General features: G+C 45.1%; 1 protein-coding gene across 1 annotated transcript; it reads left to right on the forward strand.

The window, feature by feature from the left end:
* Positions 1-15,084: 15,084 nt before the first annotated feature.
* On the forward strand, positions 15,085-21,247 carry LOC123760222 (uncharacterized). The gene is made up of 2 exons (XM_045745730.2): positions 15,085-15,208; positions 19,162-21,247. Exons 1-2 carry the CDS (start codon positions 15,200-15,202, stop codon positions 20,212-20,214), a joined length of 1,062 nt encoding a protein of 353 aa, XP_045601686.1. The 5' UTR covers positions 15,085-15,199; the 3' UTR covers positions 20,215-21,247.
* The last annotated feature ends 2,544 nt before the right edge of the window (positions 21,248-23,791 follow it).

A 23,791-nucleotide genomic window follows, 5' to 3' on the forward strand; every position in this document is an offset into this window, starting at 1 on the left:
GCACCACCACGGGCACCACCACGGGCACCACCACGGACACCACCACGGGCACCACCACGGACACCACCACGGACACCACCACGGGCACCACCACGGGCACCACCACACCTATACACACTCACTATAGTTAAAATAACTGCAGATATATACTTACACAGACTACATGAAGCATGAAGAAACAGTTACCTGCAAACGCATATTAGTATAACAAATACTAAACTTGGAGGCGGATTACAAAAAGTGCGTGAAAGTGAACTGCGCAACAATGACGCGGGAAGCACTGCAGGGTGTACAAAGGTGTTGCTGTGTGGCGGTTGGTGCAGGAGCGGCCAACACAGCGGGTCGCAGCGCCCACACGGGGGGTAGTTAGCCAGGCCCTCCAGCACTGGGGAGCAACACCTAGGGGGCCCTAGCTACTAATTCACGGCCGAGTTGTTGTTTTAGATATAGCTACTCAAAACGAAATGTTCATGTAGCACGGACTATAGTGAGCCCCGTAACACACACACAGTAAATTCACGGCTGAGTGAATTTCCTGGCATACATATTCTTGCCAGGGACGAGGGTTCAAGACCTGACCCGCTTCACTTTCACCGCCCTCACCTCTGATGACCACTCCCATTCCACTTCCGCTTCTTCTCCTTCCACTCCTCTTTATTTTCTTCCACCTCCACCTTACGCTTCTTTCACTTCCTTCTTCCACCTTCACTTCCCCTTCCCTATAAACTCGCCCCTCGGGGCAAAATTTAAAAATTTAAAATCCCTCCTTCCCCCCCCCCCCCACGGTGCCCCGGACGCCCCCCTCCCCCCACGGAGCCCCGGGCTCCTCCGTCCCGTGTTTCTCTTAACCGATAACTTTTGTAAATTAAAGAGCACACACACTCATACAGGTCCTCGCGGCCGAGTGGACAGCCCTCAGGGGTCGTAGGAAATGTATATGTTTATCTCTCTGAATGTTTGGTAATATGTTTATTGTTTGTGATGTGTGTCTATGTATGTATTAACACGATGTACTGAACGGGGTGAGAATAGCTTGAGCAACCTCATCCCTTTGTGTGTATTTTACCTCAATAAACTTATTTCAATTTCAGGGGTCGTAGTCCTAAGGGGTCGGATTCGATTCCCGTCCGAGGCGGAAACAAATGGACAGGGGGTTTCGTTCACCTGATGGGCCTGTTCACCTAGTAAATAGGCACTTGGGAGTTAAACATCTGCTAATGCCAGCATCCTGTGGTTGTGTGTTTGTGTTCAGTCGTTACATTACTCTAAGAACGTTCGGCAGGCGGAGCTGGGAGCCCAGCTCGACCCTGCCAGCACTTCTAGGGGTTGCACATGTAGGTGAGTACACACACACGCACCAGCACAGCGGCGAGTGTACCAGAAGTGTTCGCATGATTGTCTTTTATGGACTTATTCTCAGATTCGTCGTCTCGTAAAAGCATTTCCCCAGCAGCAGCAGCGGTGAAGTTTGCTCCGTCACTGAGGCCCCGTCACTGAGGCCCCGTCACTGAGGCTCCGTCACTGAGGCTCCGTCACTGAGGCCCCGTCACTGAGGCCCCGTCACTGAGGCTCCGTCACTGAGGCTCCGTCACTGAGGCCCCGTCACTGAGGCCCCGTCACTGAGGCCTCGTCACTGAGGCTCCGTCACTGAGGCTCCGTCACTGAGGCCCCGTCACTGAGGCTCCGTCACTGAGGCCCCGTCACCGCTGCCCAACGCCTCGAGGCCGTCACCCACAACACACCACCACCACACTCACCACCACCATCACCACCACCACCACACTGCCGCCCGCACCTACATTACCTCCACTCTCAGTAATGGCCTCCGCTACTACCACCACTAACAATATATTGTCCACCACCACCACAATCATCTTCACCCAGTCACCACTAACTCCACTACACTACCGTCTCTGTCACCACCACTTGCACCATTCTTAGCCAACCACCCCTACTGTACAGCACTGCCAACACCACCACACTCACCACCACCGCCACACTCACCACCACCGCCACACTCACCACCACCACACTCATCACCCAACCCGTCCTCTTAAAAATAACGTCACTTTTGGCTCGTATGCGTCCTATGGCCAAATTTGGACGTAATTTGAAATGAAAACGACTCACAAAAGTGACGTACTGTTCCGTTTTCTGTTTGAGTTGTCCGGCTTACTCGGTCAGCTTAGAAGAGGAAACTTTCCATTAACGTTTTTCATACCGTTTTGAAAAATTTAGAATTTCCTGCCCACCTAACCTATCAGAGGACCCTTATCTTACTGTTGTTGAAAAAAAAATCCCAAATTTATATTAATTTTTTTTTCATTTTCAAATTACGTCCATATTCGGCCATACGGGCAAACTGCCAAAAGCGACGTTCTTTTTAAGAGGACAGGTTCCCCAATACCACCAACACCACCACCACCACACTCACCACCACCACCACCACACTCACCACCACCACCACCACCACCACCACACTCACCACCACCACACTCACCAACACCACCACCACCACACTCACCACCACCACACTCACCAACACCACCACCACCACACTCACCACCACCACCAACAGCACCACACCATGATAGCAGCCGTCGTAATGAGAGCGAGAGTAATTAGTGGTCTCACCAGTTATGAACTTGAACCCTCTAAGTATGAAGTGTTCCCTGCGGTAGTTAGGAGGCGCGTGAAAGGCTCATATATAATAATAATTGAGACCAGTCACACCAGGTTCAACAGAGACCCTTCACCTTTATGGAACATGACAGTGTGACTCTTCATAAATAGTACAAATAATAACAATAAAGTTGTACAAACTCCCGTCAGTATCAAGCAAGAAATGTTCCCTTTATCATGCGCCAACTTTATGGTAGTAATAACTCATATTATATCATTCATGATTTTCCGAGTTGTATTTGTGGGAAATTTTACCCACTATATCAACATTATTATCTAAGAAATGTATTATTTCTATATCATTCATGATAATTTCCTTCCTACATGCAGTGCTTAGCATCATCATCCAAAATGTTCGACTCATTACTTATATAATACATGAAGTACTGTGGTTGAGCCGGTGATGAAGGGCGCTGAGTACGACCACGTCTTGGAGGAGCAGAGACCTGACGGCCTGAACACTGAGGTGACGGGGAGTGACAGGTGTCGCAGCTGGAGTACCACTTGGCTCCGAGTACCTGTAACACTTCACCTGGTACTGGGATCTGGACGGTATGAGGAGTGAGGACCGTAGACACACACTAAATCATTACATTTTATGCTGTGGCAAAATTGCTTCAATTACAATCTAAATAAACTTTGAATAAAATGGCAGATCACTTAATTACAATTAATAAAATAAATTAAATTCTTGCACTGTTTCCATATTTGTATTTTAGTAGACAAAGGCAATATGTGATGAGAGTATATACTGTGTTAAATATCTTCACAAACACCAACTCTTGTATAATCCTGTAAGATGCAATTTGAACAATTATTGCAATATTAAGAACATGACTTACATCCAGTATACATTATAGCACTTACAAGTTGAGTACAAGAAGGGTCTTACAGGCTACAGTATAATACATTATGAGCTCCACACATACACTATGATGGATAAAATACAATATCTGCTCTGGTTTTATTAAGACCTTTTGTGCCCTCTGTAATCTTTTTGTGTAACAGTTCACAGTATGAGTGGTGCACAATACCCTGCCGTTCACAGTATGGGTGTGTGGTGTGGGAGAAGGGTTATGTGGTGTAGGAGTCACTATCATATTCTTTAACTAAAAAAATGATTCAGAATGCTAAGTTATGGTGGCAATTGTGTGTTTTTACTTATTTAACATTTGAGTAAATTTCTAAGACACACACACTTTCTCCAGGCTGGACCAGCAGGACGTGTTCAGACCCAACTCCAGGGAGAGAAAGTGGCTGGGTGTGCTCTCCCATTGTGGCGGGGGGGGGGGGGGGGGGGGAAGGGTAGTGGCAGGGGGGGGGTCGTGCAGGAAGGGTAGTGGAATGGGGGGAGTCGTGCAGGAAGGGTAGTGGAAGGGGAAAGGTTCCTGTGTCCTAGATGAAGTGTTGTTAATAATATCGGGGTATTAAGGAGCGGAAGGTTTTCAATACACATTTTTCAATTCTTACAAATACAGTATATACATCTTGGAACATTTTTATTGAATTTATGGCTCTAAGAAGCTAACATATTTTATTTAACATAAACTTGCATTTTTGGTCATATTTCATATATAATTAATTTCCAAGACGGGTAGAAGAAAGGAAATCTGTTAAAGCAGTGATGATTGAGGACACAGTGTTGCCTCCTGGTCTCTATCTGCACGCGTTCATACTCTTAATTAAACCACAATAAAGTCACAAATTAACAAATCCACAAGGGCCGTGACGAGGATTCGAACCTGCGTCCAGGAGCATCCCAGACACTGCCTTAATCGACTAAGCTACGACAGGGTAAAATCACAAATTACGTGATATATTAACGATAAAATATTGAAGTCATAAGATGGAATCAAACCCGTCGTAAGGCTTGAATATTTTCTCCTAGTTAATTAAACTTAATATTTGGTTTGTGATGCCTAAACACGCGGGCAGGATGTGTTCTGTTAATTATTCTGGTGACACAGACTCCATAACAATGCCAGGAAGGACCGGTTCTCGACCTTGTGCCCATAGGCTGGAGGGACTAAACTGCTTAGAATTGTTCATGAAAATTGCATCTCTTTAACCTTTACCCTCACTGCGTGCGGTTAGAATATATAATAAAGTAAGAATAAGATGGAAGGAAATACAAATGTTTATTTGTATTCAAGAAAGAACGTGAATATAATTTCCTGATTTGCTTTCTTCTACTGCTTGCCTAGAGGCTATGGTGTGTGTGTGTGTGTGTGTGTGTGTGTGTGTGTGTGTGTGTGTGTGTGTGTGTGTGTGTGTGTGTGTGTGTGTGTGTGTGTGTGTGTGTGTGTGTGTGTACTCACCTATTTGTCCCTGCAAGGATCGTATTAGCTATTGGACCCCGCCTTTCTTGGCGTCGGTTCTTTAAATCAATAACTCCTCTCCAATTTCCCTATCATATCTACTTTAAACATTATGAATTTAGTTTGCTTCCACAACCTGCTCCTTCAGCTCGTTCCATTTTCCCACTGTTACTGAATGTGACCAAAAGGATTAGTTCATTGGTCCTAACTTTATATCACTGTATCTTCATAGTGATATTCTAACGCTGTATTTACTGGTTAGAATACCTCTGTGATGGTCTGGTTGTGTATAGAAATTATCATTGACAGAGCTTTGTTGTTTGTGCACTACTAGGCACCTTGGTAGAGTTGTCGTCGTCGTCGTCATTGTTATCGTTAGGGCTAACAGTCCCCAAATGGACGTATAAAGGCGCTGATAAAATTCGTCCTTTTCAAGGCGTTCTGTTTGGTGTCGGGAGAATTTTTAAATGAACAAGTTGGTTGTTAATTTACTCTTTTATACGGAGAACTGTATCGTTTGTTCATTCATAATACTAGAGTCAACGCTACAGAACCAGCCCAACCTGAAAACTTTTCTACACGAACTTATATTAACCGACCAACAAGACAAGAAAGAATCCTGGAAAACATGACTCCTACCAACACTGAACGGAAAGGTGGGATGTGTTTAAAGTTGTGGGATGAACATCCCACCTTTAAACACTTACCTACACACAACTCGTAACCCGGTGGAGGTAGGGCCCCTATCTGGACGCCTACACACAAATATGGCCCTTCAAAGAGGAACAACAGAACCTCTACATAGGCACCTGAGTGTGCATATATGTTCATCAATGCACATCCACATTTCGTGAAATACATATGAAGAGCCTTACCAACACTCGCCATCCACCTCATAAACGAGAGCCAAGAGAACTTAGCCACGAAGGCAGCAGGTGGACAGTCCGCCTGCTGCCATTACTCGCAATATATTCCACATTTCTACAACCTTCCTTAACCTGGGGATCAGGTAATGGCACAACATATACAGAGGAAGACAGCAATAGAGACAGACAGACAGGCAAAAATAGAGAGCGACGGAGACTGACAGTGAGAAAGAGCAAGACAGATAGAGGAAGGAAGAGAGACAGCGTGGGAAACAGGCAGAGAGAGAGTGAGAGATAAAGCAGATAGAGCAAAGGAGGCAGAGAGAGAGAGAGAGACAGAGGGGGAGAGAGTGAAACAAGCAGATAAAGCAAGAGAGAGAGAGAGAGAGAGAGAGAGGGAGGGAGAGGGAGAGAGAGAGGGAGAGGGAGAGAGAGGGAGAGAGGGAGAGTGAGAGACGGCAGAGAAAGTGTGTTCACAGCCAAACAGGTTGTTGCCGCAAATCAATGGGACATAAACAATGGTGAATAATGGAGCAGGGAAGCATAGAGCCTGAACCCGTCCTGGGGATCACATGGATGTTGAGTGTTCCGCTCATTGTACTCCACATTATATGATGAGTCTCCAGGTTATTGTATTCCTGTGTTCTATCATTCTTCCTCTTGCGTTGCTATCATTGTACCTCCTGTGTCGCTATCATTATACCCCCTGTGTTGCTATCATTGTACCCATTGTGGGATGGTAACCCTGAACCGACTCAGTAGGGCCTCCAGATGCTGTGTGGAGTCAGTGGACTCACTGTTTGTATAAGTCATTCCACCTCGTGGTGGTCCAGAGGTGAGGTGCTCGGCTTGGGAGTACCCAGGTCCAGGGTTCGAATCCTCCCATTGCCCTAGTGAATTTTCTTATTATCGCCATCATTATCTCCACTGCCACTATTTACATCATCACCATTATCACTACCATCACTATTACCACCACTATAACCACCAACACCATAACCCACTACCTCTACCAGCACCACCACCTCAAGCACCACTAATGCCGTCATTACCAGCATCACTTTCACCACAACCACCACCAAAGGGAAGGTAGTGAAGGAAGGATGAACAGAGTCTGTAGGAGAGGGAAGGATGAAGGGAGAGAGGAGAGCGTAAGTGATCAACACTCTCATCTCTCTCACACTGGAGGAGTGAGGGAGAGAGGGGGGAGGGAGGGAGAAGGGCGGGCTTGACAGAGCAGGTTTGAGTGTGGCCGCACATGGCCAGGGAGAAAGTACCCACTTTCTTCTCCCCAGTAGCTTTTGTCACTGAATTAACTTTATTGTTATCTTTTTCACACACACACACACACACACACACACACACACATCACGGAAGGATAGACTGGGAGAACAAGGAAACCGCATGGAGGTGAGGATATATGGAGAGCTAAACTATTGGAGGTGGAGACAAGAAACTTTTTAAGCCAGCATGTCAACAAACCCACAAGAATGAGAGGCAGTGATGAACCAGCGAGACTCGACCTAGTCTTCACCTGAACGACTCCAACATAAGGGAAATCGGTTTCGAGGCGCCAGTAGGAACGAGCGACCACAGTGTACTAATCGTATGTTTGAGTATCTGGTCGAAGAAGGGTTAATGAACTCGAGGAGGGGAAGAGGAGGGGGAACTTAAAACAAAAGGCTGGCATTCCGAAAGGGAAACTATGAGGAGATAAGAAAGTTCCTAACAGATATATAGGAAACAGAGCTCAGGGGAAAGATAGCCCAAGACATGATGGACTACATCACACAGAGGTGTAAGGAGGCAGCAGACAAGTATGTCCCGGCCCAAAAGGAAAACAACGAAATGCAGATGAGAAAGCCATGGTTTATTCGGATTTGTAGGCTAGCTAAGCAACGAAGTACAAGGGCGTGGACAAACTATAGAAATTAGAAGACACTTGAGAGCAGAGAAAGATACCAGAGAGCCAGGAATGAATGTCAGGTTGAGAAAAAGAGGCAGAAGGGCAATACGAAAGTGACATCGCAAGCAAGGCAAAGACTCAGCTTATATTGCTGCATAGCCACATCAGGAGAAAAACAACAGTAAAGGAACAGGTAATGAAATTGAAGATCGGGGCAAACAGATTCACTACAAACGACAAGGAAGTGTGCGGGGAACTGAATAAGAAATTCCGGGAGGTCTTCACATTAGAGCAAGGAGAAGTTTCAGAGATAAGAGAGGGAATAGTTAACCAGGTTCCACTAGAAGAGCTTGAGATTACCGGTGGGGGATGTAAGGAAGTTTTTGCTAGAGTTAGATGTGACAAAAGCTATAGACCCAGATGGAACCTTCCCCCTAGATACTAAAGGAAGGAGCAAAAGCACTGTGCCTGCCACTCTCCATAGTGTATAACAAATCACTGGTAACAGGAGAACTGCAAAAAATTGGAAGACGGCCAATGTAGTCCCGATATACAAGATCGAGGATAGACAGGAGGCACTGAACTACAGGCCAGTGTCCCTAACTTGCATACCATGCAAGTTGATGGAGAAGATTGTGCGAAAAAAGTTAATGGAACATCTGGAGCGAAAGAACTTTGTAACACAGCATCAACATGGGTTCAGGGATGACAAATCCTGCCTCACAGGATTAATTGAATTCTACGATCAGGCAACAAAAATCAGGCAAGAAAGAGAGGGGTGGGCAGACTGCTTATTTTTGGATTGCCGGAAAGCCTTTGACACAGTACCATACAAGAGGCTAGTGCAAAAGCTGGAGATGTAGGCAGGAGTGAAAGGGAAGGTATGCCGTTGGATAAGGGAGTATCTAAGCAACAGAAGACATCGAATCACTGTGAGGGGTGAGGTCTCAGATTGGCGAGGCGTCACCAGTGTAGTCCCGCAGGGTTCAGTCCTTGGACTTATACTAGTCCTAGAAATAAGAGGCATGAGTTACGAGGAAAGGCTGCGTGAAATGCACCTCACGATACTGGAAGACAGAAGAATAAGGGGAGACATGATCACTACCTACAAAATTGACAGGGTAGATAAGTATAATTTGTTTAACACGGATGGTATGCGAACAAGGGGACACAGGTGGAGACTGAGTACCCAAATGAGCCACAAGGACGTTAGAAATAATTTTTTCAGTGTCAGAGTAGTTAACAGATGGAATGCATTAGGCAATGATGTGGTGGAGGCTGACTCCATACACAGTTTCAAATGTAGATATGATAGAGGCCAGTAGGATCAGGAATCTATACACCAGTTGATTGACAGTTGAGAGGCGGGACCAGAGAGCCAGAGCTCAACTCCCGCAAGCATAGCTTGGTGAGTACACACACACAAGTAACGGCCAGGGTATTACTCAGACAAGTTACATATGGGATAAAACTCACAAGGAAATGAACAGATAGAAAGACCTTGATGACTGGCTGAACTTGTTTCTCGAAGCCCACATCAAGCGGATGTCATCAGTGGCGTACGCAAACTTATCAAATAATGACCGCCCTTAGAAGGTGATACGGTGCAGTATTATACGTAATCATTTTTTTTAATTTACATATTTACACTGAATATTTGTAATTTGTGTCTACAAAATCCAGTGTAAAGGTTGCCTTATATTATCTATTGAACAAATTGTAAACAATTAGTCATGATGAAAATCCATAGGAGCGGTGATGAGGGTTCGAACCCATGCGGTGGGTGTTCCCTGGCACACGCCCCAGTCAACCAGGCCACCTCAATTAGACACGGTGCCTAATCTGGTCAAATTTTGTATGTATATATTTTCAATTTTACTCCGTTTTCTTATATTGCATTTCTTGAGAATATACTAAAAATATGTCAGCGCTCGGATATATTAGTTCTCTTTCCTTATAGTTATTTACACACAACTGAATCATAAGTTTTGTTGCTTTTTGCATATGTAAAACGTAATCAAATATTTTCCTGCGAGCGAGAGATATCCAGAAACATGTTCCTTCAGCCGCTCGAACCTCTGACCAGAGGAGAAGGAAAATATCGACAAAAGTTAGAGTTGGTTAGTGAAAGTGAGAGGAGGGTGTGAGGGCGCAGGTCTCTAATGACTATGCAAGTTCCTCCTTTCTCTTGCTTGTGCACGACTGCAGGAGGCGCTTGTCTGCGCTTCTGGACTAAATCATAACCAGTCAGGAGGCGATAATCTGGACACTTGTAGTATTAGAATCCAATTTCAAGGACAGATTCTGTTTGATATTAAATATAAATTTTTGCCTTATTGCTCCCAGATTATTATGGAGATGTGGGTTGCCCCCCTGCTGCCCTGCTCTCCACCACCACCACGTGTAAACGCCCACATAAATCACCCCATACAAGCTATTTAACTTAAGCCTAACTTTAAATAAATCTGATTTGCGTTCCGTTCTTTATTGTAGAGTATTAAACCAACACCTTGTGTTGCACAGGACACCTTCACTCAACACCTTGTGTAGCACAGGACACCTTCACTCAACACCTTGTGTTGCACAGGACACCTTCAATCAACACCTTGTGTTGCACAGGACACCTTCACTCAACACCTTGTGTTGCACAGGACACCTTCACTCAACACCTTGTGTAGCTCAGGACACCTTCACTCAACACCTTGTGTAGCTCAGGACACCTTCACTCAACACCTTGTGTAGCACAGGACACCTTCACTCAACACCTTGTGTAGCACAGGACACCTTCACTCAACACCTTGTGTAGCACAGGACACCTTCACTCAACACCTTGTGTAGCTCATGACACCTTAACTCAACACCTTGTGTTGCTCAGGAAATGCAAAATGCATCATTTACTCCCACACCCCGGGTGGGAATAACAATGTTTACATGATAGTTTGGTAACTATCGAAATTCCTCGGAGGGTCTTACCACACGACGACACTCATGGGTGGCTATATTGCATTTCTCATATATTATAACTATCTGCATATACTCGCACCTAGTACCAAATAGGTAGGAGGCGGAAGCCAAGAGCTACATCTGGTCTCTCCCCAGTAGGCACAGCAAGGTAAGCAAACACCCACACATTATAACGCCAATCCAAGGCTAACAACTTTTCCCTTTCACGATATCAAGAGAATCGCTGCTCGACACCATAAGTGGTTTTGCCTCATCCTTTTTTGTTGCGGGTTGTTAAAGAGGATGTCTTCCGCTGCGCTATTGTCTCGCCTCCTGGTCTTCACAGGTACAGATGAAGGTGAAAGTCGCCGTTCACTTATGTTGCGTCACTCGTGCGTTCACTAGATCATCCTGTGACCGGGACCCCTGGCTACGGAAGTTGTGTTGGCCCGGCACCTGCCCCCACCACCTCTGCTCTCACGCCTTATCTCCTTCCAGAAGGTGTATTTCTTTTCCTCGGGATGCGTCGCCCACACTCAAGAAGGGACAAACGTTGAAGCCTCAGCTGTCAAGAAGATACGAGATGAACCTTAGGGCTCTATAGGGCCAGATTCACGAAAGCACTTACGCAAACACCTACGAACCTGTACATCTTTTTTCAATCTTTGGAGGCTTTGTTTCCAATTATTAAACAGTTAATGAGCTCCGAAGCACCAGGAGGCTGTTTAGAACAATAACAACAGTTGAATGGGAAGTTTTCATGCTTGTAAACTGTTTAATAAATGTAACCAAAGCCGTCAAAGATTGAGGAAAGATGTACACGTTCGTAAGTGTTTGCGTAAGTTCTTTCGTGAATCTGGCCCCAGCTGGTGTCTTGGTTACCGTCTTTCTTAGATTCAACATGTGGTTCATGATAATTAATTGTGATGCGTCGGGTACTGAATGGTTCATGTATTTTTTAAGAAATAAATATATTTCCTTAGCAAGAATAAATTTTGTACTGTACGCTAGACCTTTCTTCGCCTTCCAGTGCCCGACCCCCCCCCCCCCCCTGTGGGCCACTCCTGGAGGCTGCCACGCCTTCCGCCACTGTTTCCTATTATTATCATTGTTATTATTATTGTACGGAGCCCATATCTTGTCAAGCACAAGACGAAGATGGAGAAAATTCAGAGGTATGCCACTAGACTAGTCCCAGAACTAAGAGGCATGAGTTACGAGGAAAGGCTGCGTGAATTGCACCTCGCGTCGCGGAAGACAGAAGAGCTCGGAGAGATACGAGCTCTAACTCTTCTGTCTCCCAGTGACGTAAGGTTTGATGCCCGTAGTCTCTCCTCATAGCTCATACCCCTCAGTTCGGGTACTAGTCTGGTGGCAAATCTTTGAAAGTTGACCAGACCACACACTAGAAAATGAAGGGACGACGACGTTTCGCCTCTCTTAACAATCTGGCTCCTTCTATCCATTTCAAAGTTGAGTGGGAATCTAATTCCCTCCTTACTTTTCTTGATGTTCATGTTCACAGCTCTGTGTCTGGGTTCTCGTTCTCTGTCTACCGAAAACCCATGCATAGTGGCATGTGCATTCACTTCTTTTCCTACCATCCTCTTTCTGTTAAGAAAAGTGTCCTCGTCTCTCTCTTCCTCCGCGCTCTACGCATCAGCGACCCTCAGTTTCTTGATTCTGAAATTGCCTTTATCTACAAATCATTCTCTCGCCTTGGTTATCCTTTGCATTTCATCAACTGTGCCCACTCTCAAGCTAAACGAAATTTCTTTCATCCTAAACCTGCTTCCAACACTAGTAGCACTGTACTATGCCTTCCCTTCATATCTGAACTCAAAACTTTTACCAATACCTTTCGTCCTCTTGACATTAAACTCGCCTTTCGACAAACTAACACACTTCGTAGCAATCTAGTTCACACTGCTCCTCCTGCTTCTAATGCTGCTGGTGTCTACTCTATTTCCTGTTCATCTTGTCCTCTCCAATACTTTGGCGAAACTGGCCGTACACTGAATGACAGACTTAAAGAACACAAGAGAAGTGTTATGTCTGCAGACACTAACAATGCTCTCTTCTGCCATGTGAGGGATTCTAATCATCCCATTGATTGGTCTTCCTCCAAAATAATCTTTCCTGCCTCTACTCTACACAGACGCCGTCTTGTAGAATCGGCTCTTATTAACAATGTACCCAACATGAACTTGAGTCCTGGCTTTGTTGCTGTGGACTCTTCCCTTTCACAGTATATACTCAAATGCTCTAATCTTTCTAACAAACGTGACTTAACATAAGCTTTCCCCCTTCCATTTCTTTCTTTCTCTTTCCCTTTCTTTCTCTCTTCTCCCTTTTTCTGTTCATTGTCTTCTCCTACGCTCCCTTGCTATCCTCTTCTTATTCCTATTACTATCTCCTTCGGTGGTTATAATAGGAGCTGCCTCGTATGGGCCAATAGGCCTGCTGCAGTTCTCATTACTACTATCCCCTACACCTGACTTTCCTCCTCAGCTCTCTCTTGCCTATTTAATGCCAGTCCCTACCTCCCCATCACACACGGGAGACATTTCCCGTCACGCAGGGTGCAGTCGCACCTCCATAGATCTCCAGTATCAGCTCTTGATACTGGTAATGGCTCAAAAGGGCCGCCACTTACGGGCTATTCATGCCCGTGCCACCTTTTAGGTGGCTTAATCTTTATCAATCAATCAATCAATCCCCATCACAATCGACTTGAGAATGGTCCAGGACGGACCGAAACGTCGTCGTCCCTTCATTTTCTAGTGTGTGGTCTGGTCAACATACTTCAGCCACGTTATTGTGACTCATCCCCTGCAAATCTTTGAAACTTTGAATACACACACACACGCACACACACGCGCACACACACACACACACACACACACACACGTGCAAGAGAAGAGAGGCAAGTTCTCTAGTTGCTTAGTTTAGATGGTAAAAACTGTTAACGTAACCAACCCGTGTGTATTAAAGTTCATTTATTTTAATAAATTTGTGTTAAGTTACACATGCTTTCAAATAAATCCTCTTCCCATTACCACTCTCATAATTAACTTGTACAACTCCCTTTCTCATTTAATTGATTTTTTTGACATATTCGACAAGTAAAAGTACACCTGAGCCTCGCATCAATGAAAATTTGTTGTAGAACCCCCCTCCCCCCCCCCCCCCCCGCGCCCTACGCTACGCCCTCTAGCGCACTCCGTTAAGACAGAACGACGCCTAATTACAAGGTTACATCAACGTGGAAGAGATTACATCCTCTGATTATCATCTCTGCCACTGATGGGTTCTTCTTGTTCCTGGTTCCTGGTTACCTCTTTGGGGGAATTCAAAGTTGACTACTACAAGTGCCACAACAATTGCAGGCTTTCATAGAAAACCCTAAACCCTACAATTATTATTATTATTATTAGTAGTAGTAGTAGTAGTAGTACAACAAATGAGGAAACCAGTAGGACAGTATGAACCGTGATTTTTGAGAAGAGAAGGGGAAACACTGCTTCTCTTCTAGAAGAGAAGTGTTTTGTAGGGAAGCATTGGAGGTTGTGCTAGAGTAGAATTCCTGACCATTGTACCTGGTGTCCCCTGCCAAGGTGACCATTGCACCTGGTGGCCCCTGCCAAGGTAGATTATACGAGAGTATTGTGAGTGGCGGGAACGAAAACACGTGGACCGGCTCTGTTGGTGGAACTGGTCTTTCACGGGTGGGCTCCTCCTCTACTGTTGAGCTTGGCTCTTGTTAGTGGAACTGGCTCCTTTACCGATGAGCAGTTCTAGGAGAGACAAGGTCGCTTCTCGCCAAACTGTGAGATATCACTAAAATATAGAACAAAACTCGTCCCTGTTCATCACTGGAGGCACTGTCAATAAAGAGGCAGGGTCGACCCTAACCATCACAGCGGCACTACCAATAAAGCAGGTACGGGTCGTCTCTCGTCATTGTTGAAGACATCCACCACTGATGAGGCGGAGAGTTGTCTTCCATTAATACATTGTCCTTTACCGATGAGCCTGACTCTGTTAGTGGTACTAGTTCCTGTACAGGTGCAACTGTACCAAGAAGAATGTGCTATTTCCAGATATTCAGAACTGTCCTTAAACAAAAACTGACCTCAAGCAGACTTGATTTAGGTTGCACTGCGATTACGCCGGATAGATTAACCTAACAGTGCTGACCTCAGACCGGTTGATCAAACGTGGATGGAGGTGGTGTGACAGGGTGGGACTAGCGAGCAAGTGGGCTGGCCGGCCACGCGGGTCGACTACCCGCTGGACTGCTCACAAGTGAGAGTGGGTATAAAAAGCGGCGTATGCGTCGCCTGGCTCACTCAGTGGTGCGCTCTTGTCAGGTTCAGTTGTCTAGCTGCGTCTTCTGCTGTTGCTGCTGCTTATCTTCTAGGGACGTGTCGACGCTCGTGTGTGTGTGTGTGTCCGGGCGCCCTGCCACAGTACTCACCACCATGCTGATGGTTAGTCACTATGCCTACCGTCTACCTCCTCCTGGACACAACTCCAACATTCATCAACACATGGGCGTGCCACAATAAGTAGTGTGACTAGTGCAACAAGAAGACTGTTCCAACTTTCACTGTGGCCAATAATGGCAATACCCGGACGCTCGCAACACCTTCAGCACATCTCAAACTCTTGCGGCGTTAGGTGCTAGTGAGCAGCGGCCTTTAACACCGTCCGTGGTGGTGGTGTTTGTAATGTATTAATGGAAGACAACTCTCCGCTTCTTCAGTGGTGGATGTCTTCAACAATGACGAGAGACGACCCGTACCTGCTTTATTGGTAGTGCCGCTGTGATGGTTAGGGTCGACCCTGCCTCTTTATTGACAGTGCCTCCAGTGATGACCAGGGATGAGTTTTTTCTGTATTTTAGTGATATCTCACAGTTTGGCGAGAAGCGACCTTGTCTCTCCTAGAACTGCTAAGATGTCAGCGTCCCTCGGAGTGATGAATAAGGACACCCCCCCCCCCTAGCAGCACCCGCGGCCCATCATCAACATGATAACATTCACACCCTACGCTTGACAAACACGTCTTCTTTGTCTTTGCTTACCTGTAAGGGTGACCCCGGAAGTTCAAGGGTGACCCTAGAAGTTTAAGGGTGACCCTAGAAGTTCAAGCGTGACCCTAGAAGTTCAAAGGTGACCCTAGAAGTTCAAGGGCGACCCTAGAAGTTTAAGGGTGACCCTAGAAGTTCAAGCGTGACCCCGGAGGCTGCAAGGGTAACCCCGGAAGCTGCAAGGATGACCCTAGAAGTTCAAGGGTGACCCTAGAAGTTCAAAGGTGACCCTAGAAGTTCAAGGGTGACCCTAGAAGTTCAAAGGTGACCCTAGAAGTTCAAGGGCGACCCTGGAAGTTCAAGGGTGACCCTAGAAGTTCAAGGGTGACCCCGAAAGCTGTAAGGGTGACCCTGGAAGCTGCAAGGGTAACCCCGGAAGCTGCAAGGGTGATACCGGAAGCTGCAAGGGTGACCCTACAAGTTCAAGGGTGATCCAGGAAGCTGCAAGGGTGACCCCTAGAAGTTCAAGGGTGACCCTAGAAGTTCAAGGGTGACCCCGGAAGCTGTAAGGGTGACCCCGGAAGCTGTAAGGGTGACCCCGGAAGCTGTAAGGGTGACCCCGGAAGCTGTAAGGGTGACCTTAGAAGTTCAAGGGTGACCTCGGAAGCTGCAAGGGTGACCCTAGAAGTTCAAGGGTGACCCAGAAAGCTGATTTAAATGCTTCTGGTATCTCCCCTGTGTCCAAGCTCTTCCTCCACACTATACTGAGTGCTTGTGCTACCGGCACTTTTAATTTCTTTGTAAATATTGAATTCCACGAATCTGGACCCAGGGCTTGTTGTCAATTTCTCTTTCAACATTTGCAGAACTTGTGTTTATGTTAAATTTTCAGGTGTTAGGATATCATGCATAAAGATGTCCGGATCTTCCAGTTTCATTCTGTTTATTGGAGGGTGCCAAACACGTCCTTATTCTGCTTTGTTTACGATTTCGCAAATTTTCTTGTCTTCCTCTTTGTATGAATCTTCACTTGTAAGTATTGGTCCAATATTGACAGGTTTTTTATTTTGATTTCGCATATGTGTAGAAATATTTTTTAATTTTATTTATCTCTTGTAAGGCTTTCTGTTCTAGTTTTATTTCTTCAATCTGATATGATTGCTTCAGTCTCTGTTTTATTTCTACAATCTCTTTGTTTAAATTAGTCTTTCTTTCTTTGTAGGGATGGTCGTGTCTGCTTAAGCATTTCCGTATAGACAGACATCATTGTAGGCGAAAATAGCTCTTTGTCAAATAATGATAATTAGTTCAGCGGAACATCTGTTACTGTGTAAAGTTATGTAACCGTCGGGTATTTTTCTGAGCGGTTAATCATTCTCAGAATATCAAATATCAAAATTAAGTATATTATGAATTAATAAATCCGGTAATAATTATAATGATAACAAATATGTAATCTACTTGTAGTTATCTCAACTTTGAGCCGTGGTATATATGGGATGGAACTTAAGCAATGTGTTAGTGACTGTATATGTGGCTATTCAACTCTGGAGACGTGAATGAAGAAATACGTTTGGCAAGTGTCGACAAATATGGTTCCTTTAGATGACACAACAACTTGTGTTGTAGAAGTTGACGCGACGAGACGACCACACCCACCTGGTACCTGGGTGTTGTGGCTGCGTAACCACACTTACTGCTTATTCACACTAATCACACTTACTGCTTCTTATGGACAAATTCGGCCACTGAAATCTGGTCAACATGTCCATTTATACTAACCCTTTGTTTCCTTTGATATAACTATGCCCTTATCCGACCTAAGATAGCATCCCAGTACCGTGTGCCTTTATCTTTCTAATCAATATTTCGTGAGACACAGTATTAAAAGATTTGGTAAAGTACACAACGCCACAAACCTTTCCACCATCAACTGCCTCAGATATGCTGGATCCGAATGAAAACACATTTTCAAACATGAGCCGCCCTTAGTCTGCCCATCCTCATAAGGTTCCCAACGTCAAGAAAATAGTCAAATTAAAGTGTCCTCTCCTAACCTATCAGAGGACCCAAAACAGAAAACGGGACAGTACGTTACTTTCGCGAGCCGCTTCCATTTTCCAGTACGACAATTTTTGGCCTTATGTAACACATACGATCGAAATGCGACGTTCTTTGTAAGAAGACAGGTTGCCTTAGTAATGCAGTGTTTTAAATAATTTATTAATCTAATAGATGGGATACCCGGCAGTGCCCGGCTCTCTTTCAGTTTGTCTCTTTGTGTGGTAGGAAATGTAGATGTTTATCTCTCAGAATGTTTGGTAATATGTTTATTGTTTGTGATGTGTGTATATGTATGTATTAACACGATGTACTGAACGGGGTGAGAATAGCTTGAGCTACCTCATCCCTTTGTGTGTATTTTACCTCAATAAACTTATTTCAATTTCAATTTCTTTGTGTGGCTCTGGACGTTTCTCTCCTGTTCTACCATTCTCCCTCCTTCCTATACTCTACCATTCTCCCTTTCACTCTACCTCCCTCTATTTCCCTTTCTACTATTTCCCCTCCTTCCCTCTCATGGTGCCACCCTCCGGTCATTTCAGTCAATATCTGAACTCACAATTATGTAAACTTACGCTAAACTCCTTGACTCGGGTCAGAACATTTCACATCTACAGACTTGGTGAAGTAGTGATAGTGCGGCTGTTCTTGGGGGACACTGACCCCTAGACCCCCCCTCCCCCCTTATGACACTCCTAGTAAAGTCAACATTAATCCTGCCAAGTTTAGTGAGGCCCCCGAGTATTTGGCCTCCAATCTTGGATAAACATACAGACAGACAGACATTCATACAGACGTAGATGTTATTCAAGATATGGACGAATGGCTTTTGTGATTATCGATTCAATCAATTTTCCGACAATATACTTTAAACTAATTGGCCGATAGTTCGACGCAAGTTTTATATCTTCCTTCTTAAAAATCCGTACCACATTAACAACCCTCCACGACTAGGGTTGCCACGACTCTGCTCAACTATATTGATTTATTACATATCTAAGATAAGGGCTCACAAATCCTTTATTTACGTTCCTGGTCATGCACTTCGTCTGGCCATGGGTACTTATTTGGATTTAATTTTTCTATTTGCTTAATAACCTCCTCCCTGGTAACCACTCAACTAGTCACTCTATCCTCTTCACTGTCAACGTAAATTTGTTCATCTGAAGACATACTTAGTCCTCACTATTCTACTTTGAATAGGATACAATAGATATTTATATATACTTTTTCAGCAAGATTTTTACGACTTGAATAAAATAGTTGTTAATAAATTTGTCATAATGACTGTGCTAACTCCTAATGAGTTGTATATTCATATATGTCTAACATGAGTGTGTCCCGTAGCGTGTGTTGCTCCTGGTGGTCGCAGCTGCCCAGGTGTTCTCTACGCCACTGCCAGAGAAATCTCCCGCCTTAGAATTTGGCGGATTCCAGCCAGTACACGGCTCCAGAGCAACAGGTCCTGCTGCAGGGTATGGCGCCCCACCTCTCTCATCAGGGTACAGCGCCCCTCCTCTATCATCTGGGTACGGCGCCCCCGGACCATTCGGTGGAGATGTCGGCGTCGGGCCTGTTAAAACTATCTACGTGAACGTTCCACATCCGGAGCCAGTTAAATCCTTACCTCCTATTGCCGCCGGACCACCCCGCAAGCATTACAAGATTGTTTTTATCCGTGCACCGCCACCACAGCCACCACCACAGCCTATCCTGCCTCCACGGACGGAACAGAAGACCCTGATCTATGTATTACACCAACGGCCTCAAGTACACGAGCAGAAGATAATTAATTTGCCCCAAGTCCAGCACGACCCAGAGGTGTACTTCGTGCAGTATGATAATCCTCCGTCTGCTGAGGAGCTTCAGCAACTTTCCGCAGGTAACTTAGAAGGATATTCCGTAGCCGCACAACGTACAGGACCAACTGGAGACGCAGTCGGTCCTCTCTCTCTTGTCGCCGATGGTGCAGGCAGCCCTGAAATAGACGCCCGATTGGGTCTTGGTGGGGCAGGTAGTGGATTATCTCAAAGTGTTAATGGTGCAGGAGTTTCCTTGAAAGACCTAGGAGGTGCAGGACTAAAGTCTTCACTTGTCTCGTCTCTCTCCGGAGTTGGGGCAAGTGCCACTGGTGTTGCCCTGCCAGGCCTGGGAGGTGTGGGCCACGGATCTGGAGCAGGAATCGGTTCTTTGGGTATTGGTGGTGGGCTGTCGCAGCTCGGCGAGAGCTTGGGGAGCCATTTGGGTTCTAGTGGAGTATTTCGGTCAACTGATGATGTTCTCTTCAGACCGATAGTAGGTTTATCATCAGAAAGAGACTTGGACAATTCCTTTGAGAACCGCGTTGGTGTGTCGGCCGGAGAAGCAGTCGAGGTAACTCCACTCGCCGCTAGGACCTGAGTGCCACTCGTAACCCATTCTCTCTAGTCTCCTACGGTGGGTGGTGATGTCTCCACGACTAAGTCCAACCCCCACACTTTTCCCTGTACTGCTGGTTCTCCCTTTCATAGGTGAACTTAATGAGAGACAGCTAGCAGAAGTTTCAGTCTGTAGGACCCAAGTAGGTTGGGGACATGTGACTAATACAGATCCAACCTGCAGTGGCACCTTCTGATACTGAATTATACTAAGTTATTGTGTTCGTATTATTCTAATTTTATTTTGTATATATTATAAATAAGCCATTATACAAGGTAGACTGTGTACCCACTGGCTGTCTTGTAGGCCATACAAACCACACTCGCCCTCTACAGAATTCATTTAAAAATGTCTATTCTTACATAAGAAATAGTAAATAAACAAGAATAATTTTTTCATGTATTTCTCATTACCTTATCAGTCAACTATTTAACTTATTCAGTTAGCCCCCCTCTTTTCTCATATCCTCCCCCTTGCCCACCACCTCCCTCTATCTACTAACCTCCCTCCACTCATCCACCACTCTCTCTTATCTTCAGCCCTGCCCTCAGATGTACTGTTAAAGTCAAAATATCATTGAAATTCATCATATTTGTTTTCGCGTTGCGGAAACTTTTGCCGGTTGTTCATACCAATGCGGCTTCTTCGTTGTGTGATATTTGTTGTCTTATTGGCAGCCATACAGGATGGCCCTTCTGATGGTAGTGTGTACTTTCTCAGGAACTCAGAAACCTTGTCAACCTCTACGGTCACAGGCTGGCTACCTTACAGTTTAATGGGTATGTTGGCTGTTATCTGGTGGTAGATATTTTTGTATGTGAATGTGTTTATTGTTCTTCTGGTCTAGTGTGATGCTTCTCCTTTGTTCGTTCCTGGATAGAAGGAGAGGAGCGAGAAGCAACACAACTGGACTGGTAGCATCATTCAACCATTTCTGCATTTAGCATTAAGATTGAAAAATAATTGATAATTGTCCATGTAGAAAGGATAATTAAATAAAGAATATCGTTTTGTTTTGTAACATTCTTATTCAGGATCCTGACCCCCTAAAACCTAACTACGGGCTCACCATAGCCCCTGCTGCTTTGGACGTTATGATTCAAACAGCGAATCATAAACAACAACAACAACAACCTAAAACCAATCCTCCAGCTCTTTGGCCTCTTCTTAATACATGACCTCCAGCTCCTGTCTCCCTTTCTACCACATGGCCTCCAGCTCCTGGTTCCCTCTCTACCACCGACAGTCCCCACTCCACCAACATCTCCACTTACAGGATGAAGTGGAACTGCCTCCTTTGCTGTTTTCAGCTTACAGGATGAGCTGAAGGCAGCAGAGGAGGAGTTAAAAAGCCTGAAAGAGATCTCTACTCAGTATCAGACACCAAACATCCCTCAGGAAGCTGGAAATATATCAGTGGAAGGGACTTCCATAGTACAAGCCTCATTCGCATATATGCTTAGAAACAGCCCGAAGCAATGACCACAATAAAGGAAGTGACCATGAAAGCAGTCACTTCTCAGGAAACGGCAAGATGTACTTGTCAGCTGTTGGAGAGGAAAAGGGCAGTAGTCGTGGTAGGTATTAAGAAACAAGAAGGTTCCAGTAAGTTGGGGTAGAGAGATAAGGACAAAGCTGCAATGACAGAGATCATGAATGGTGTACAGATGGAGAGGGCTGAACAAAATATAGAAAAGGTTTTCAGGCTTGGCCAGTACAACAAGGACAGAGATTGGTTGATAAAGGTAGTATTCACGAACAAGAACACAAAAATGAAACTTCTAGCTAGGAAGAGCAGATTATTATATGTAACAGATTTCAAAACGGTATTCCTTCAGAGAGATATGACAAGGGATGAGAAAATTATGGCAGCAGAAGTGCAGGGAGAGAGAAGGGAATCAGGGAACCACAGCCCCATACCCTACAACCCCAGAGGGGAGTGGGGAACCCTCCACAAGCAGTTCAGCATTCCCAGAGAGAAGAACATCGCTCCCACCTTCCACCCAATAGATGTCCTCCCTGCTCCAATCCTTCCCAGCCCCCCACTAAATGCCCACACAGTTTCCCCCTCCCACCAATCCCCCCTCTCCCCAAGTCCTCCCTTCTTCTCTATCCCTTGAATTATGCCCCACCCCAGCATCCTCTGAACCCATGTTAAGTATCGCACAGCTCGTCAACCCCACCCATGCAGCCCAATCCGTGAACTTCCCGCACCAGTGGAACAGCCAACAAGAGTAAGAGTAAGTGAGGATGGACAGATAAAAGTGAGCTTCAAAGTGATATTCACAAATATAAATGAGATTACGAATAAAACAAGTGCACTTGGAGAAAGGACACAAGAAGAAAACCCAGATGAAATAGTACTCAGAGAAACAAACCTCAGGCATAATAACAAATGCAGTGTTTCCACAGGACTACTGTATAGTAAGGAAAGAGAGGGAGGGAAGAGGAGGAGTAGCTCTGCTGATAAAAAAGGAATGGAGTTTCGAAGAAATGGACATCAAAGGCTGTGAAGATTTCAGAGACTACATAGCAGGCACTGTCACGATGGGAGGACCAATGATAATGGCGGTAGTAATTTATATAACCCCTATTAAATGACAGAAGACCCCAGGAGTATGACAGGAACAACATGGCAACCATTAATATAATAAAGAGAGCAGCTTCTGTTGACTGCAGGAAGATATCTAAACTGTTAATCATGGGTAACTTCAACCACGGAAAGATAGATAGACTGGGGAAAATAATGAATCACATGGAGGGATAGAAATATGGAGAGCTAAATTATTAGACATGGTGACAAGTAACTTTCTATGCCAACATGTCAAGGGGGCCCACAAGAATGAGGGGAAATGATGAACCAGCAAGACTTGATCTGATATTCACTCTGAATGAGTCAGACATAAAGGAAGTCAAATTAGAACCTCCCATACGAATGATTGACCACAGTGTTCTAACATTTGAGTATCTAGTGGAAGTTGGAATAACCTATCCAAAGAAAGGACTGAAAAGTGAATGGCTGGCATACCGAAGCGGAAACTATGATGAGATTAGAAAATTGTTAATAGAAACAGTACCATGGTAGACAGAGCTGAGAGAAACGTCTGTACAAGGCATGATAGACTACATCAAATAGAAGTGTCAGGAGGCAGAAAACAGGTTTATTCCGGCCCAGAAAGAACAAACGAAAAACAAAAGTGGAATCCATGGTTCAGTGAGGCATGTAAGGATGCAAGGCAACTAAACACTAAGGGCATGGAGAAACTACAGAAATAACAAATTAAGACACCAGAGAGCAAAGGGAGATACCACAGGGCCAGAAATGGGTTCCTCAGTGTGAGGAGAGAAGCAGAGTGGCAGTTTGAAAATCACATAGCAAATAAAGCCAAGACCCTACCAAAACTGCTATACAGCCACATCAGGAGGAAAACAACACTAAAAAAAAAAAACAGGAGATGAAACTGGGAAAGTGAGAGGATGAGAGCTACAGAGCTCTCCCGCCTACGTACAGCACTAGTCAATTTTTCTCTAAGTAGTAAGGGTGATGTTGAATCTCTCA

The sequence above is a fragment of the Procambarus clarkii genome, chromosome 16 (genome assembly GCF_040958095.1).
Source record: "Procambarus clarkii isolate CNS0578487 chromosome 16, FALCON_Pclarkii_2.0, whole genome shotgun sequence".
NCBI classification, from domain to species: domain Eukaryota; kingdom Metazoa; phylum Arthropoda; class Malacostraca; order Decapoda; family Cambaridae; genus Procambarus; species Procambarus clarkii.